The sequence below is a fragment of the Brienomyrus brachyistius genome, chromosome 5 (assembly GCF_023856365.1).
Source record: "Brienomyrus brachyistius isolate T26 chromosome 5, BBRACH_0.4, whole genome shotgun sequence".
Taxonomy (NCBI): domain Eukaryota; kingdom Metazoa; phylum Chordata; class Actinopteri; order Osteoglossiformes; family Mormyridae; genus Brienomyrus; species Brienomyrus brachyistius.
Window position 1 is genome coordinate 25,005,673 of NC_064537.1, and position 18,388 is coordinate 25,024,060.

The 18,388-nt window shown below is 42.6% G+C and overlaps 1 protein-coding gene across 3 annotated transcripts in view; it reads left to right on the plus strand.

Moving 5' to 3' along the window:
• LOC125741943 (ubiquitin carboxyl-terminal hydrolase 31-like) overlaps nucleotides 1-18,388 on the plus strand; it is a 31,262-nt gene that overhangs the window by 3,021 nt on the left and 9,853 nt on the right. For 2 of the 3 annotated variants that reach the window (XM_049013496.1, XM_049013497.1), the window contains exons 2-9: nucleotides 5,508-5,645; nucleotides 6,418-6,509; nucleotides 6,607-6,699; nucleotides 10,868-11,003; nucleotides 13,527-13,674; nucleotides 13,894-14,071; nucleotides 15,130-15,241; nucleotides 15,416-15,510. In XM_049013496.1, the coding sequence (XP_048869453.1) occupies nucleotides 5,508-5,645; nucleotides 6,418-6,509; nucleotides 6,607-6,699; nucleotides 10,868-11,003; nucleotides 13,527-13,674; nucleotides 13,894-14,071; nucleotides 15,130-15,241; nucleotides 15,416-15,510 (992 nt within the window). The remainder of the gene's footprint in view (nucleotides 1-5,507; nucleotides 5,646-6,417; nucleotides 6,510-6,606; nucleotides 6,700-10,867; nucleotides 11,004-13,526; nucleotides 13,675-13,893; nucleotides 14,072-15,129; nucleotides 15,242-15,415; nucleotides 15,511-18,388) is intronic. The other variant, XM_049013498.1, reaches the window with a different exon arrangement.

Here is an 18,388-nt window from a genome sequence, read left to right on the forward strand (position 1 = left end):
GTATCTGTGGGATGTGCTGGATAAACAAGTCCGATCCGTGGAGGCCTCACCTCACAACTTACAGGACTTGCAGGATCCGCTGCTAACGTCTTGGTGCCAGATACCACAGGACACCTTCAGAGGTCTTGTGGAGTCCATGCCTCCATGAGTCAGAGCTGTTTTGGAGGCACGAGGGGGATCTACACGTACTTAATATTAGGCAGGTGGTTTTAATATTATTCCTGATTAGTGTATAATTGATATATGGTCTGTCAAGTGTCGAGTCTGATTCCGGTTTAATTTTAATCTGAAATAAATCCTGCTCCATATATACCGATGAGCCAAAATTTTATGACCATCCCCCACTCAGAGAGAATAATGTTGATTATCTAGTAAAAGCAACTTTAACTTTTTTTGAGTAACTTTAATGGGAGCCGAATCATAATGGTCAGATGACTGGGCCAGAACGTCCCTGAAACAGCAAGTCTAGTAGGGTGATGATGGTCAGCCATGGTGAGGACCTACTGACTGTGGTCTGGGGAGGGAAAAGCCATGAACAGCCAACAGGGGACTGGACAGCCAGGACTTGTGAATGTGGGATGTGAATGAAGGCTATCCTGTCTGATACACAGCAACAGAAGGGCTACTGTGACACAAATGGTAGGTAATTTTGATCATGGAAATGGGAGTGATGTGTCACGACACGCAGTGCACGTGGGCCTACTGGTTTCTTGCACTGAATTGTCTTCAGGGTATCATTTAGTGGCTTGAACATCGCCTGAGGTTCCTTAGATGTACCTGAGCAGTTTTTTGCACTGCAGGTCGGGGAGTCACATGGCTGTTGTGTGTGTACATTCATTCACTTGCACTAAAGGTGAATTAGAGTCGCCAATTCACCCAGTCCATGGAACGTGAGTGGGACCCAGAGTAGCTGGAGCAAACCCAGACAGGCTGGTTGAACGTGCAAACACTGCACACGCAGGTCTGCGGTTAGATTTGAATGCATAACCAACAGGGCTGTCATATAGTCATGCTAACCCACTGCTCTCGCTGCCTAATTCTTCTTCTTGCAATCTCTCTGCTTTGTAAGTTTTTCTGTTTTGCCTTTTTGTGTTTCTGTGGGAATGTTGTCTTCCTTTCCGGTGCAATTTCAGTTCACTCTGCTTATTTCCAGTTGTCGTTGACGGTGACCCAACGTAGTATTTTGGCTGTGGTTTTGCGAGACTGACTCCGTCAGCTGAAACACTGGGTGTACAAGGGTTCGGAGATGCAGTAAAAAAGTAACTGAGATCCTTAAAAAGTCTGTCAATAAACCATTTTCTTAGTTCTTTCGCACTAGCCCTTAGGCAAGTTTTAAAACATAAATGCATAAATTAACATAAAATCTAAATAACCCCAAGTAAAGCAAAATAATGGAGAAAGAACATCAGGACACACAGAATAGGCCTACATGCATAGTATAAGTTATACAGAGGTACCCTCTTCCCTGCCCTGTTCTCATCCTGTATATTGAAACATACTCTACATGTACAGTAATGCTTTTCTAAAGGTTCTGCTGCAATAAGGCCGATCTTGTTGTTCCTTAAACCTCTTACTTTCTGCCCTGACCTGCATGTTTCTTTGGGTGAGTCATCTGGCAGATAATCAGATCTAAGTACAATGTGCTGCAATAACTAATCCCGCTTTAAAATCTTCCACCAAGTAGTCTTAATTTTTGGCTTTGACGGTTTTTTTTTTTTTGTGGTGTTTTGGGATCCTACTGTTCCAGCGGTGAATTGGATACTCAGCCTTGTGTGTGCTCTGATATTCTAGAGAACTTCATTATTTCTCTGATTTAGCGTGTGGGAGAATGTCCCACTTCTGCATGCCAGATGAAGGCATTCCCAATGTTCTTTAATATTTGACGCTGTTGCTTAAGATTATATTGAATAAATGCTATCTTAAGAAGAGCAGCCTGGTCTTCCTAACCGATCAGTGCAGTGCATGTATTGCAGCTGAGAGATGTTGTTACTGATATAGCCTAGGCCTAGTCAGTGTGTGGAAGAAAACAAAGTAACAGGCAACGCCACATAAACAAATTTACTTCATGCCACCATTTCTCCAAAACAGACTTTGTAGGCAGAGGAGATAAACTAGAGAGTTTCCCTTCAGAGCTGCTAGAAGCCAAAAAAAAAACAGTAAGACGTAGATGTGTGGTATGAAGGCCTGTCCAAATTCTTCTGCGGTTTGTACTTGCTGATGGCTGCATTTACCAGAAAGTGGTTGGTTTCTCTTTTTTTCCCCTTTCCTCTTGGTTGGCCAGGACTTGAGCAGCCTAGGAGTGATTGCCATCCCCTGGAATGTGGAGCGCATCTGCAGGCAGTAGACCAGGGCTTGCACTTCTGTATAACTGTTGGCCACAAGAGATGTTCCGAGGGCTGTTGCAGGAGAAGGAATGGCAGAATCGGTGAAGCTAAACGTTGTGCTCTGTTTACAGGGCTCTTCAAGTGTCTACACAACGATGGTCTTAATGAACTGAAAACATGCAAAGGTGAACTTGTGACCGAATCGAAGCTAGAGCTGAAACTTCTAGCTGCTGAAGGAACATTGCCAATAGGTCCGATTATGTACGTAAACGGCATTATTACTTTTTTGATCAAGGGCCCTATGTGTTTAAAGGTAACACTGCAGGGAACAGTAGATGGGCTGTAGCACAATATAGTGGCCAAAACCTTACCTTATTTTCACTTTAGTTAGAATATTCTCAGTATGAGCCCCATATGTGCTGATGCTGATGCGGATGGGGTTGTTTCCAGGTCGCACCTAGTAGACATTCACCGGCGTCCCGCCTTGCTTGCTCAAAGGAAATATTTTGGGGAACATATTGAACTGCGTCCTGTACTACGCAGCCTATTCCTGACATTGTAGCTATTTCTGTCTCTTTGTTCCTCTGGCTGCCAGCGAGATTATTTAATATAGATTGTTTACTCCCTAGCGTGAGACCTCACATCTTGCTGTTACCTGCAGGCTTCTGTGCTTGTTAGCTTTGCTTTTGATAAGCATTCGTGCAGAAAATTTAAGATTGCTGGTGGACACTTGTTACATGTGGGTAAAAGTGGGTACTTCAAGGGAGAAATCTTTACCGTCTTGTAATACCTGGGCTCACTGTCTTTCCATAAATCCATCCATCTTCCAAGCCCTTAACTGGAGCTGGGTCACAGGGTTGCCTATCCCAGGCAGCATAGGGCACCAGGTTGAGGTACATCCAGGATTACATGGCCCTTACTCATGCTATGATTAACTTAATTTAAAGACATCTGCATGTTGTTTGGACTGCAGGAGGAAACCTGCATGGGAGAGCATGCAAACCTCACAGTCTGCAGAGCCCCAAGACATGCCACCCTCTTCCTATAAACAACCAAAATAATACTTAATGACCATCGAGCATAAGCTGGCTCCCCCGATGTGACCTTTTTTCTAACAATATGGTTTGTTTAAAATACTCGTGAATGAAGAGTGTTTTTTGAAGTTATCTCTAACCGCAAACTTTTTTATCAGTTTGTGCATTTCACACTGTTGATTGATAAGCCTTGGGTTTTTTTGTGGCAAGACATTCAGAAACCTCATGACAGGTCATGTCGACCTGCAGTTACGATATATAACGAGCCCTGCAGTCTAACAAAAATATTACTAGCACTATACTATATGTTACTAGCACTATACTAAATAGACTTACTCCTTCTCTTCACTCTGACTGTTTTGTGACCTAGATTGTGCGGGGAAGCCTTGTAGGAACGTAGAGTCCTCATTTTATTGTTAGTAGTGATCATTTATAACAGGAAGTTTCCAGTCTTTCTTTGCTTAGGGACACCCAAATAAAGGCACCAGAGCTGTGGGTGCACCTTCCACTAATGTGTGATCACATTAGTAGCTGGAGTATAGGACCAGGGGGGAGGGGTTGGTCCCCCATTAATATTTACATTTCATCAACTTGCAATGAATCGCATAAGTAGCTCAGAACTTAGGACTAGGGGGGTTACCTGTAAATATTTACCATTCATCAATTTATGATGAATTTTTACAGAAGCCCTGCTGGTGGGCTTGGGCTTCAGGTTAAACATGCGATATATAGAGTCTCTTGTGAGCATTTTATACCATCATGGCTACGTTTCCTCCCAGTTCCACTGCCACCCGTAAACACAACCAGCCACAGTCCTCCTAAACCACATGGTGCTATTTAGTATCTTGAAGCCCCAGAAAACCTTTTCAGAATCTGCTTAAAGTTTGTTCTCTTTTCTACTTCTTGATTTTTTTTTTCTTTCTCTTTTTTCCTGGCTGTGAAAAATTCTCAGTAATTCAGCATTTGACTGGTGCCCTGTTCTGTCAGGCATGGTGAATGTTCAGCGGTTTGAACTGAAAGATGTGGTGTTTATCTGTGTGTTTTCTCAAGAGAAGTGAGCCCTGATTGGCCAAAAGGACTTTCCTGGTAATCTTTGGATAGACCCTTCTACCACCTTCTCGTGTATATTTATCCACATGAGTGAGTCAGTCTAGAGACCTTTCTCAAACCTGTTCTGAGATCTCTAATCTCATGTGCGATCTCCTTTAATCTGATGTGAGGTCTTCCGGCATCTAAAAAAGAAAGATAGGACTCGTAACAATAAGATTCGTCATGCAGAGATAATCTGTATCGGCAAACTCCCTAAATCATGTCTGTCGGTTTCCTGTCTCCATTCCTTGGTAAATTGCATCTGTTTGAAACAAGTATTTGTCTGACCATCAACAAGACACTTCAAAGCGTTGAAGTTTTCTGTGTGCTTTACTCAGAGTGCAGTGACTTCATAGGGTTGCCGGTTCCAGGGAAACTATTTGTGTTCTTGTTTGAGCATCATGTAAAACCTGATTACTGTTTGACTCCATTTGAGGACAGTACATACATTGTAATATCCAGGTCATTTTCAGATAATGCATAATTTACATGGAGAACCTTGAAGCATACAGAAATATAATAACAACAATAATAATAACAATAATAATAATAATTATTATTATTCATTATCAGTATTATCATTATTATTATTATTGATGATGATAGTAATACTAATTATTATTATTACATTTCAACAGTATAGTAATCTTTCTGCATCTCATGATGATGATGATGCTAACTACTAGTAGTAGTAGTAATATTAATGATAATAATAATGATGATTAAGTATGGGTCCGGGTACACAGGAACTCTTTGGTTTTCACATATCCCATCTTGCTGTCCTATGAAACATGCACATATAGGTCAGCGAGAAGGTTGGAGGGTTAGTACTTTATCCTGTACCTCTGGAGTAGTTCTTAGGGTTTAGGGCCTAGCCCAAGGGCCCAAAAATGGTATGATTAATCTGCAGGTTACAAGGATGTATTCTTAAAGGTCACACCGCTAGCTTAATAGATATTGAACTTTTTGAACATGGATTTTTTGAATAGTCTCTAGCAGCTCTACTAACTGCCCACCTTCACCTTTATCCCTGCTGCCTGTTCCTCTTTGCCTTCTTCAGAACGTCGTGTCCAAGAGTGCTACGCAGTTCAGAGGTAACTCCCAGCATGACGCACAGGAGTTCCTCCTCTGGCTACTTGACCGCGTGCATGAGGACCTCAACATACTTGTCAACCCCAGCTGCAGGACCTCCGTCAAGGTCAGCAGAGCCGCACTGGCTACATGTGATTTGTCTAGCGTTCACTGGGTGTTATGACTTGGGAGGGAGTCGTGGGTGAGATTTTGAGCAGATTCTTTGGCCATAAGAGCACAAGTGGTGATCCGTACATTGCTCTGATTTACAACCTTGACAAACTCCTCAGAGTCAAGTACCAAAGTTTTTGTCCCACGTGTGACATGAATCTGCTCGTGGCCCAGGAATGTTTGACCCTGAGCAAAATGCATTATGCATATATCACTCAGAGGCTGACTGTTGTCCTATTACATATAATGTGTATTATTCCATTATTTTTTTTTCTTTGTAACATGTATCCTGCATTAAGGCCTCTAGGTTTGTCCCTAGACCCTTTGAGTTTTTATCGCATACAAAAATGTTTACCATGGTGAGGGAATAAAATTGATTTAACCTTTTCATGTGTGGTGTCCACCCTTGTTAACAGGTGATTTAAGGCTGTTTTAGATAAATTTAAGAGGCTATTGTGGAAAATTGAAGGCCAAGGATGTCAGACGGCCAAGTTTCATCTAAGAAAAAGTCTGTTAAATACTGCCCATGAAATTTAGTGTGGTTTAGGAAAACAATCTAAAAACTTTTGAATGGTTTTTTTTTAATGCATGAAAGGGTTAATGATGCTCTTACAGTAGGTCTGGACAACTTGCGTGTGTTTAACACACCCACAGCCCAGCCTACGTTGGGAACTCTCAGTCCTTTTCATGCACTGGTTTTCCTTCATCACACCTTCCCCCTCTTTCAGCCCCCATTGGAGGACAGTGATGCAGCTTCAGAAGGATCATCGCTGGCAGCGACTGGCTCTTTTGTGCAGGAGCTTTTTCAGGCACAGTACAGGTACGGTGGGGATGATTCGCCATCTCGTTCAGTTGAATGCGTTTACAGCAGAAACTTGTCCTGACTTTAATGTGTGTTCTTCCATTCTTCCCTCCAGGTCTTCGCTCACCTGCCCTCATTGCCAAAAACAGAGCAACACCTTTGATCCCTTCCTCTGTATCTCCCTGCCCATCCCCTTACCTCATACCAGGTATGTTCTTTCAACTTGAATAGAAGTGTTTCCCCTGGCTATCTGTGACCCTTGTCTTATGTGACTTTGGATGTAGTGTTCTGCAGGAAGTACTACCTGGCCATCTGTGACCCTTGTCTTATGCGACTTTGGATGTAGTATTCTGCAGGAAGTACTACCTGGCCATCTGTGACCCTTGTCTTATGTGACTTTGGATGTAGTATTCTGCAGGAAGTACTACCTGGCCATCTGTGACCCTTGTCTTATGCGACTTTGGATGTAGTATTCTGCAGGAAGTACTACCTGGCCATCTGTGACCCTTGTCTTATGCGACTTTGGATGTAGTATTCTTACAGGAAGTACTACCTGGCCATCTGTGACCCTTGTCTTATGTGATTTTGGATGTAGTATCCTTACAGCAAAGTACTCCCTGGCCAGCTGTGACCCTTGTCTTATGCGACTTTGGATGTAGTATTCTGCAGGAAGTACACCCTGGCCATCTGTGACCCTTGTCTTATGTGATTTTGGATGTAGTATCCTTACAGCAAAGTACTCCCTGGCCATCTATGATCCTTGTCTTATGCGACTTTGGATGTAGTATTCTGCAGGAAGTACTCCCTGGCCATCTGTGACCCTTGTCTTATGTGACTTTGGATGTAGTATTCTGCAGGAAGTACTCCCTGACCATCTGTGACCCTTGTCTTATGTGACTTTGGATGTAGTATTCTTACAGGAAGTACTCCCTGGCCATCTGTGACCCTTGTCTTATGTGACTTTGGATGTAGTATTCTGCAGGAAGTACTCCCTGACCATCTGTGACCCTTGTCTTATGTGACTTTGGATGTAGTATTCTTACAGGAAGTACTCCCTGGCCATCTATGATCCTTGTCTTATGCGACTTTGGATGTAGTATTCTGCAGGAAGTACTCCCTGGCCATCTGTGACCCTTGTCTTATGTGACCTTAGATGTGGTATTCTTAAAGGAAGTACCCCCTGTCCATCTGTGACCCTTGTCTTATGTTACTTTGGATGTAGTATCCTTACAGAAAGTACTCCCTGGCCATCTGTGACCCTTGTCTTATGTGACTTTGGATGTAGTATTCTTACAGGAAGTACTCCCTGGCCATCTGTGACCCTTGTCTTATGCGACTTTGGATGTAGTATTCTGCAGTAAGTACACCCTGGCCATCTGTGACCCTTGTCTTATGTGACTTTAGATGTAGTATTCTGCAGTAAGTACTCCCTGGCCATTTGTGACCCTTGTCTTATGTGACCTTGGATGTAGTATTCTGCAGGAAGTACTACCTGGCCATTTGTGACCCTTGTCTTATGTGACCTTGGATGTAGTATTCTTACAGGAAGTACTCCCTGGCCATTTGTGACCCTTGTCTTATGTGACCTTGGATGTAGTATTCTTACAGGAAGTACTACCTGGCCATCTGTGACCCTTGTCTTATGCGACTTTGGATGTAGTATTCTGCAGTAAGTACCCCCTGTCCATCTGTGACCCTTGTCTTATGTTACTTTGGATGTAGTATTCTTACAGGAAGTACTACCTGGCCATCTGTGACCCTTGTCTTATGTGACTTTGGATGTAGTATTCTGCAGGAACTATGCCCTTCATGTCGCTGTCTCCTCACTGCTTTGTAATGTCTGCAATTCACAGTTTATTTCACACCATCAGTGGTACTGCAGCAGTTAAGCTATCATACACTTATGACTCTGATCGGCTCTTGAACTTGACTAACTAGCAAAGACTTATGACTGTTTTTCGGATCACAGTTCACTATTCTTGCTTCTTTTAGTTTTAGTTTTACTGGCTTTTAAACAACCTTTGAGAAAATATATAGCTCTGGAATGAGCTAAAAATAATTATTAGTGATCTTAGTGTAACTGTTGTATTTCTTAATGCGAGTTGACGAGCGCTGTCCCTGTTGCTGTTCTTGCTCCTCCACATGTTTTCATCCTTAGGTCTTGTGCTTCTCAAAGCTGTTCTGTCTCTCTGTCTATCAGACTACTAGTAGTTTCATCCTGGTACTTTACTCATCATCCAACCGTGGCCTCAGGCTTCCAGTTATAGAGTGAAGCTATTTTGGGCAGAACTTCTGAGGTTTAAGAAAAAACAATGTTAACTTTCAGCATTGACTGGTCTCGCGTCTACGCTCCTGAATTGATTGTCATTCATTAGTCATTAAGGCCTTGAGAAGCGATTTATACAATTAAATGGGTTGCTTGTGTTGCTTATGGCATGTTGCGTGACATGAGTATAATTGTAAAATGCAAAATTAGTTTCATGAATAATTAATTGACTTGAGTTCCACTGCTAAGAATTTAAATGTGTAATTGAAAGATGTGTTTTAGAGCTGTCATTTTCAACCTGCGATCTGTGGAGCCACAGAGATGTTTGGTAAGTTGGCGAAATGGTAATATAGTCAATTTGAAAAATAGTAAAGGGGGACCTCCGGAATGTTCATGGGGGATTCCATCCTGGTCACAGGCAAACATAGGCAAGTACTAAGAAAATGATTTTAAAGCCCCTTCCAGGTCCTGGGTTTTAGTGGTAGAAGAGGCCCCCAGCTCTGGGCAGTTTTTGTTTGTGAGTCCCTGGTTCAAAAAAATCTGTTGGTGGTGTGTGTGCGGTCCCCACAATGTGATAGAACAAATTATTTTAACATTGTGGGGACCAATATTTCAGTTTCTGCAAGGAGAAATTCAGTTTAGTAAAAATCTGTGACTGTAATCAAAAAACTAAAAAAGTCTTGTATTTTGTTTGGTTAATGGTTAGGGCTGGGTGGGGGTTAAGGTTGTCATTGTTGAGATTAGGGTTTTTTTTTCATAGAAATGAATAAATGATCCCGACAAAGATATGAGTACAGGTCTGTGTGCGTGTGCGTGTGCGTGTGCGTGTGTGTGTGTGTGTGTGTGTGTGTGTGTGTAAATTAAGTGTAAAATATAAATAAAAACAGAATCTAATGATTTGCAAATCATATAAACCCACATTATTATAAAACTAGAACAAAGGCAACATGTTAATTGTTGAAACTGAGAGAATGTATTCTTTTATGACAAATTTGAATTTGATGCCAAAAACACGTTTCAAAGTTGAGACGGGCATTTTTGAAGTCGGCCCGTTTGAGCAGTAAGACTCTTCTTTTTATACCGCTGTGTGCATGAGCTTTCAGAGACAGATTTTTTTTCTTGTATTAGACTGAAAGGTCTAAAGTAGTTTTGGCCTGAAGAATAGAACGTGGTGCAGACAGATGTTTGTGTAGCGATACGATGACCAATGTGGGTCGTGTCTGTCGTGTTGTGAGTTAATTTGAGATGAAAGTAAATATTACTTTTTTTCTGGAGTCTGCAACTTGGTGTGCACATGCTTCTTTGCTTTCAAAGTTTCATTTTCACTTTGTATTGCAGTTATTTCAGAATTAAGGGTAAAAACTCAAACATAAAAAGCACAACATGTGAATCGGGAGTAAACATATAAGATCAAATCGGTTTGCAATTCAGCAATAAGATTTTGGTATGTTTTAAAAAAGGAATCATTTCACTTGTTTCTGCATGAAAATGTTTTTTTTTATTGCTCAGAGAGAAACTTGTGTGTGGTTACGTGTGTGCAGCTTAACACTTCTGAGTGCAGCGTGACTATTATTCACTGTCTTGGGGAGTGCTTTTCTTGTGTTGTTGAGAGCTTTGCACCCGTAACGGCCTGGTATCCTGCTATGGAGGTCTTCATATGAAGCTCCATCAAAGCAGCTTTGTGGCATTTAATGGTATGGGCCATTAGCTGAAAGTTGCAATGAATTCTGGGAGTTCTGTGTTGTGGAATTCTGGCAGGAGTTTCACAGATAACTTCACTGTGAACCAAACATCCATGCTAATGCGACACCCTGGCCTTCACACCTCAGATGTAATTTCCCCGGCTGTCTTAATGGCGAGAACGGAAATTGCTGCTCGCATACCATGGCTTGTTATTTTTCTAAGTGGCTCCGAATCTGCCTCAGGCTTTTACCGGAGGACAAAAGGCCGACGTGCCATTTTAGACATAAGCATCGTGTTCCGTAGTCCCACTGGGATGGAGCTTGAGTCGAATGAGCAGCGTGGCCTGCCTGCGCGGGGCTGGCGTGGCTGCTGAGTTTTGCCTGCTGTTCCCTTCCGTTTGGCAGACTGTGCCCGTTTCTCCCCGCAGGCCGCTGTACGTCACTGTGGTGTACCAGGGGAAGCGCTCCCATTGCATGAGGATTGGTGTCGCCGTGCCCCTGAAGAGCACCGTGTCCAGGCTGAGGGATGCTGTGTCCATGGAGACGAAGATCCCCTCTGACCAGGTGCTGCCGTCATCACCATTACTCTCAGTCCACTGTGTGGTACCAGAGTTTCAGCTTACTGGGATAGGCAGGCAGGAGGAATTACCACTGCGAGACGAATGAGGCACCATCAGGTGAAAACCACCGAGCAGAATGTCGTTAACATCCAGATTATCGTTTGCAAGATTCACTGGCATAAAAGTTCACGAAGCGATCACCCTGATTAAAAAAGTGTGCACTGGATGTGATTTGGGATGAATTCAAGATACATCATTTCTAACATCTTTGCATTGATAAAATCGGATTTATTAATATACAATTATCAGCAGATGCCCTGTGCCGTTATTATTTAGAAGTATGACCTATAATTTTATATTTAGATTGATTCCCCCTCACCGAACTGTTACTGTATCTGCAACATGTTGAATTGAAAAGCATCATATTCTTTTGTACCAATCACATCACATCAAATTGCATTGTGTTGAATTGCACTGCATCGCAATTGGGGTGAATCAATGTGTCTTTAATGTATCAGATTGTTGCAATGCATCGAAATGTCTATGACGTCGGCCTCAGTGATGCATGTAATATAGTGCAGTTTTTGATGTCACAAACCCACTTAATCCTGATTCGTTCTGGAGGCAGTTTGCAGAACAAAGTCATTAAGTTGCAAGAAACTGAACACAGTGCCTCGACTTCTTGTATGGAAGGCCGCAAAGCACCATGTGTACCAAAGGCTGTCCTATCAGCTGCCTGAAGACAAAGACAGGGCCGATTGTGCCAGATACAATATGCTGCTTGTGTTTTATGTGGCTGACTACCACAGAGTGAGACTCTTGTGTTATTATGGAATAACAACAGGGTGATAAGACATTTAAAGGCCCCTTTATTTTGAACCGAGTGGGCGGGGCATTTGAGACAGGATTGTTAACATTCATCCATAGGGAAATGCAGGAGGTTGTCATGGTGACCCACCTGACTCTATGGCTTGTATCAGCATTGAGTCTAGTGAGCTGGATCACTATTCTCCTTGATATCGTTTCACCAGCATTTATAGAAGCTGAATTTCCGATTTATGTGATGGCACAAAGAAATTAAAACTCATGCCTTATTCCTCCTCTTTTTATACATTCTGTAAATCCACATTCTGGTTCTGCTTTTGCAAAGGGGCCAGTGTGTGACTCAGCAGGTTAGAACACCGAGTCTGTGATCAAAAGGTCACTGGTTCAAATCCCCGGGTCAGCAGAGTGATGTCACCAACGGGTCCTTGGGTAAAGTCTTTAACGGCAATAGCTCCAGACACTGGCTAGCCCTGTTTTCTCAACTGAACATTGCTTTGAATAATAGAGTTTGTATAATAAATAAATGTAAAGACTTGTAGGACAGTAGTACACACAGCAGAATTGGCGATCAGTATGATTTTTGCCACTTGATGTATGTTATAATGGAAGGAAGTTGTTTAACTAAAATATATGTTAACAGCACCAAAACGTATTATGTAACTTAGATTATGAACACAACTATTTAAACATGCTATTTAAAGCTTGGGATGTTGGATAGGTATTATCATAGGTTTTTGTCATAATCTGTTAGTTGAGTTAAAATTAATTTAATTAATTTTCATGGTGCGATTTTAAGTACACTGAGATTTGGTGATTTTGTGAAGTCGTGGTCTGTTTCACTTTTCGTTTGGGTGTGAAAACGGGAAGAAATGTAATAACAAAACATTTTCTCTGTTTCGTTCTAAGTAAGAGCGGGGGGGGGGGGATAGGGTGTGGTGGGTGACTCAAGCTTGAAAAAAAAAATAACAGTTTTGCACCAACTGCTGTGACAGATCGGTTCTGGAGATTCTTTTCGGCAAATAGGAGCACTTCAGCATTGCTCTGCTCCAATCAGCTGCCCCTTTATTGAGCGAAGCATGGATGGAAATTTCGCTAGAACAATGCTTGTTGTTCAACCATAAGGATGTGTGTGTGTGTGTGTGTGTGTGTGTGTGTGTGTGTGTGTGTGTGTGTGTGTGTGTGTGTGTGTGTGTGTGTGTTTGTGTGTGTGTGTGTGTGTGTGTGTGTGTGTGTGTGTGTGTGTGTGTGTGTGTGTGTGTGTGTGTGTGTGTGTGTGTGTACCAGCTTGTTCAGTACTGGTGTCCTGTCAGACACTCTTCAATACCTCTGTTTGTTAAAATCTGCAAAATCTCCCCATTAAAACTAGTAAGGTTTTTCCTGGGAGCCAAGAAGGTTTTCTGTCAATAATTGCTTGAGAGGGACACCTCCTATTCTCTCCTGTCCCTGATCACATTTGTTTTAAACTGCACATCAGGTGTGCGTTTTGAGTGCGAAGCATCTGTTTTCCTACTTATAGCAGCAATTAAATAAAATCAGCTGTTTGTCAGCCATGTTGCAACCTCAGCCCTGTAGTCATTTAACATTTGAAGGTCGAATCAATACTTACTCAACGGAGCCGTTCTCATTGCCAGCTTGTTGGTTACTTTGTGGTCGGTAGATGTTCTGATTGGAACCTAATTGCACACTAATTGCCTCTGCCTAGATTGTCCTGACAGAAATGTATTACGACGGCTTCCATCGCTCCTTCTGTGATGATGACGAAGATCTCGACATCATTCAGGAAAGCGACTCCATCTTTGCGTTCGAGACACCCGAGATATTTAGACCTGAAAACATTCGTGCCCAACGAGGTATTTATTTCCATGTCTCTTATGAAATCCGTTTGATGGCATAGAAATGGAGAGAGAAACACAAAGGTCTATGTTACTTCGTTTGTCAGTAGAGTGAAACTGCAAGCGGTTTGTCCTCAGTATTAACTTCAGGTTATCGATTATGGCTTTTATGTGGCTCACGGATATACCTACAACATCGAGCTACAATGCATGACTGAGGCACGGTTGCTATTTTAGGAAGTCTCCATGCAAATTTAAACCAGAACAACCTGAAACATGGAACAGACCACAACCGGACGTCTTCTTATATGCAAGGAGCAGTGAAGCCCGCTTCAGGAACCAATAAGAACGTAGGAGGCGACAAGATCATCCTGCTGGTGTGCAATCGGGCCTGCACAGGACACCAAGGGAGGAGGTACTGAACCGGATGCCTAGCAGTGCTCCCAGAGAACACCTATGTCAAATACTGCTTATTTACATAGTTTGTGTATTTTGCCAGAAGCTTAAGTATCTTTCGAAGGTATCACCCCAGATTTCAATCTGTCTGTTTTACAGTTGTTGATTATTTAATGCTATGCTTGGATCCCATCTGTGATCTATATATTTGGTGACACATAGTGGCTTAGACACTCCTGCCCCCATCTGGGCATGTGTGGAGTTGTGCATGTTCTCCACATGTTTTTGTGGGTTTCCTTTGGCTCTTGTGGTTTCCTTCCACAGTCCTTCGATAGACTTGCAGGGTAGGGGCATCGGTCTCTAAATTGTCCAGTGTGTGCAATAACTTCCCATCTATGAATAAATGCATTCAGACCGATGCATTATTAATATGTCTTTCCCCGGGGATGGAGGGTGTTCCAGACGACTGCTAAATTCTCTGGGATGTTTGACTTAGGTTTTATTGTAAATCATAAGATATTTTCCTGTGGAATATTCTTCACTGTCATCATAGGCTCTCCTTTGGGAAGCAGTTGTGACTGCATGTTTAAAGCTGTTTCAGGTTACATGCAATGTGTGCCGATTATACAGTAATTTTAACTCTTGAGAGTTCAAACTTGGGCAGGTGAAATTATATGCTTCTGAATAAAATATGGTTTCTTCATCTTAATAAAACCCAGTTTTTTTTATTGGTAAGGTGTTCCCTTTGTATAAACTTTTGGCGTTTGTTTTATAGTATGTTTTGGTTTGAATTTGTTCAGGATTTACCAGTAAGTGGCGTAGATGATGTATGTGATTTTTGTTTTTTAATTCCCAGTCACCTACCATTTATTAAAATCAGTGATTCCCATTGTTCAGTTTTCTTTTAAATATCCAAATATCTCCAGGTGCTGAACTAGATACTGCAGTGGAAAAAAAAACTAGGATGAGTGAGCAGAGCCTAGTTACTCAGGAGCCTGTGGCTTTCTGTGTGCTTCACTGTGTGCTTCACTGTGTGCTTCACTGTGTGCTTCACTGTGTGCTTTGGAACTGTTCCAGGTTTGGCCACCCTTTTGTGCTGTACTTGGAGCGAACTGTGACCTGGGACGTTCTTCAGAAGGAGATCCTGGAGAAGATGCGCCATCTCCACAGGCCAGGGGTGTACGTACAGGTGGGGTTGCACAAACAGTCTCTTTCCACCTGACTTCCCTTCTTCTTTAATTGGGTCATACTCTGTTTTTTGTTACCATTTCATTGTCATCTTTTGTTTTTGTGCTCAAACAATGGGATAAATCACATGTGTAAAGGTGGGAGTATAGTGGGTGAAGTCTTCTGTTCTTGGCAGGTGGGGCCATTCAGCCTACGGGTGGTCGGAGTTGCTGGAATCGCGTACCTTTTACCTCAAGAAGAGCAACCTCTGTGTCACCCCTCGGTCGATCGGTAAGCTTTCTCTCCACGATGTTCTCCACACCGCTTCATATCTGCAGGCCTTGACTGCAGTCCTCTCAGATGGTCATCGCCACAAGCAACAGGCTGGTGACCGCGAAACATATCTGCAAATGTGACGTGCTTCATTGTGGATGTATTTGCTCAGATGACAATTGAATGGCGATGTGTGGCTCAGTGGGTTAGGTTGTTATACCTGTCACCCGAAGAGTGATCTCAGAGTGGTCTTATGGTTACAGCATTGAGCCGCTGAACAAGGTCCTTTATCCCCAATTTCCCCAGGGACTGGCTTAGGATGCTTTCTCAAAGTATGTTGTTTGGGATAAAAGCATTCATCCATCTATCTATCCATTTTCCAAACTGCTTATCCTACTTGGTCGTGGGGGGTCCGGAGCCTATCCCAGAAGCAATGGGCACGAGGCAGGGAACAACCCAGGATGGGGGGCCAGCCCATCGCAGGGCACACTCACACACCATTCACTCTCACATGCACACCTACGGGCAATTTAGCAAGTCCAGTTAGCCTCAGCATGTTTTTGGACTGTTAGGGGAAACCGGAGTACCCGGAGGAAACCCCACGACGACATGGGGAGAACATGCAAACTCCACACACATGTAACCCAGGCGGAGATTCGAACCCGGGTCCCAGAGGTGTGAGGCAACAGTGCTAACTACTGCACCACCATGCTGCCCCCGGATAAAAGCATCTCTTAAGTAAATAAAATGTTAATAAATGCATTTTCTTTGTAGTTAAGGGTGCTTTTCCATTGCAACAGGTACTGTCCCTCCTTTTTCCACTAACTTGCAGCTGAGTACAAGTACCAAAAGTTCCAGTACCAGAAATACCAAAGAGCCTGGGGTACTTTTTGGGTACTTTGGGGTGAGATTTATAAATGTGTTGATTGTTGACTGGTTCCTCTGAAACACAATAATGCCATCTTGAAAAACATTATGAACTTTGAAAACAATGATAAACTAAGTTTTTTTTTTTTTTAAGTAATGTATGAGTGGTCAAGTGAAGAGACCCAAGTTGTAATTGTGACCTGGTTGGAAGAACCAGAAGTATGGATGGCATGACAAGAAATGAAATTAAAAAAGTGTTGCTGTAAGGTACTAGAGCTGCAAAAAAGCAAACGAACAAATAAATAATCGATCAAATATCGCAATGTGATTTTGTTGTAATTAATACTGGGATATTTATAAAGCAAAAAAGGAATTCTAAATAAACCCAATAAACCCATCTAGGAGTGATTTAAAAAGCAGAGATGAGAATGATTGAATGATTTGGAGAATGTAGACAGAGCTCATGCTAAAGCAATGATGCTGAACTTTAAACTTAAACATATACTATAGAATCTAGAAAAGGAACAACCATTAAAATTGCTGGGCTCGCTAAGCTTTATTTCCATTGACAAATTAAAAATCTACTAGTGAAATTAAACCCCCCCCCCGTGCTATAATGTCCAGACAGTATGAAGGTATGAAAAAGTCTGATTTCTAACCAGCTTACTGTCGCGGTCCTTTTGATGTGAGAATTGCAGCTGTGTTGGTATTAATATCGCACATAGTCTAGAACTATAATACATGACAGCCATTTTTTGAATTCAGTACAAAACACTTAAGCCTCACGTCGTGATGTCATTGAGTGCCACTGCCAGGTTTTATGCCAGTGGAAAACTAACACCGTAGACCAGGGTCTCCAACTCCGGTCCTGGAGAGCTTCTATCAAGTAGGTTTACTATCCCACCTGGCTTCTGATGAGCCGCACCTGTTCCTGGTATTTGCCTGAGAGTACTTGTGGCTCATCAGAAGCCAGGTATGATAGAAAACTATTGGATAGTAGCTCTCCAGCACCTGAGTTGGAGACCCCTGCCTTAAACTACCTTACATTTGATACTTTTAAGTGCAGTGGAAAAGTGATCTGTGCTGCAAGCTGATATATAGAGATCTTACTTAAGTAGACACTGCAAGATAAACATGATAAGGGAAATTTCTCAACATTGCGTTCAGTACGTCTCCGTTTTCCTTAAGTATAAAAACTGCTCAATGGCAAGAAATGCCCACGACTCATTAAAATGTGAATTAATGTTTGTCATTTGTATAAGGGCGTAATGGCTGTTTTTATTCCTTCTATAGAACTTCCAGTCCTGTGTTCTTATGCAGGTACTTCCAGGCTGGAGGAATCACTCCACATCTACCTTAGGATGGCGCTGTGTGAAAAGTCTGGTCTAGTTTTTTTTATCATATTTACAGACATTGTTTATCCTGCAAGATAAGAAGCTTATCTCACAGTGACTAGGGGAAGTGGAGAGTGGTTGCCAGCTGGGTAACACCGTGGGCTCACTCTTCCGGTTCTGTGTCCTGTGATATGCGGGGTGGGCGAGGCCTTGCCTGTACTTCCTGTTATCTTGTGGGCTTCCTCTGGGTGCTCTCGCTTCCTCCTGTGTTCCAGGACCGTGTGGACTGGTGTCTGCAAAAGGTCCCCTTAGTGCATTGTTTCCCAACCCAGTCCTCGGAGACCCCAAACAGTCCATGTTTTTGCCTCTCTTTAGCTCCTAGCGCACGTGTACTAGGTATTCGATGTTCCTGATTGGCTGGGAGATGGGAGGGAGCAGAAACGTGCACTGTTCGGGGTCCCCGAGGACTGGGTTGGGAAACACTGCCTTAGCGTGTTTAGTATGTGTTTGCCTGTTCCTTGTTGCACTTGCATTTCGGAGGGGTCCCTGGCCTCGTTCCCTGTGCTGCCTGGGACAGGCTCCAACCCCCTGGATAAGTGGTTATGGAAGATGGATGAATGATGAGGCAGCTATGTTTGTACTTTCTGCTTAAATCTCTTTTTTTTATTTTTTGGCGGTTGATGTTATAATCATTT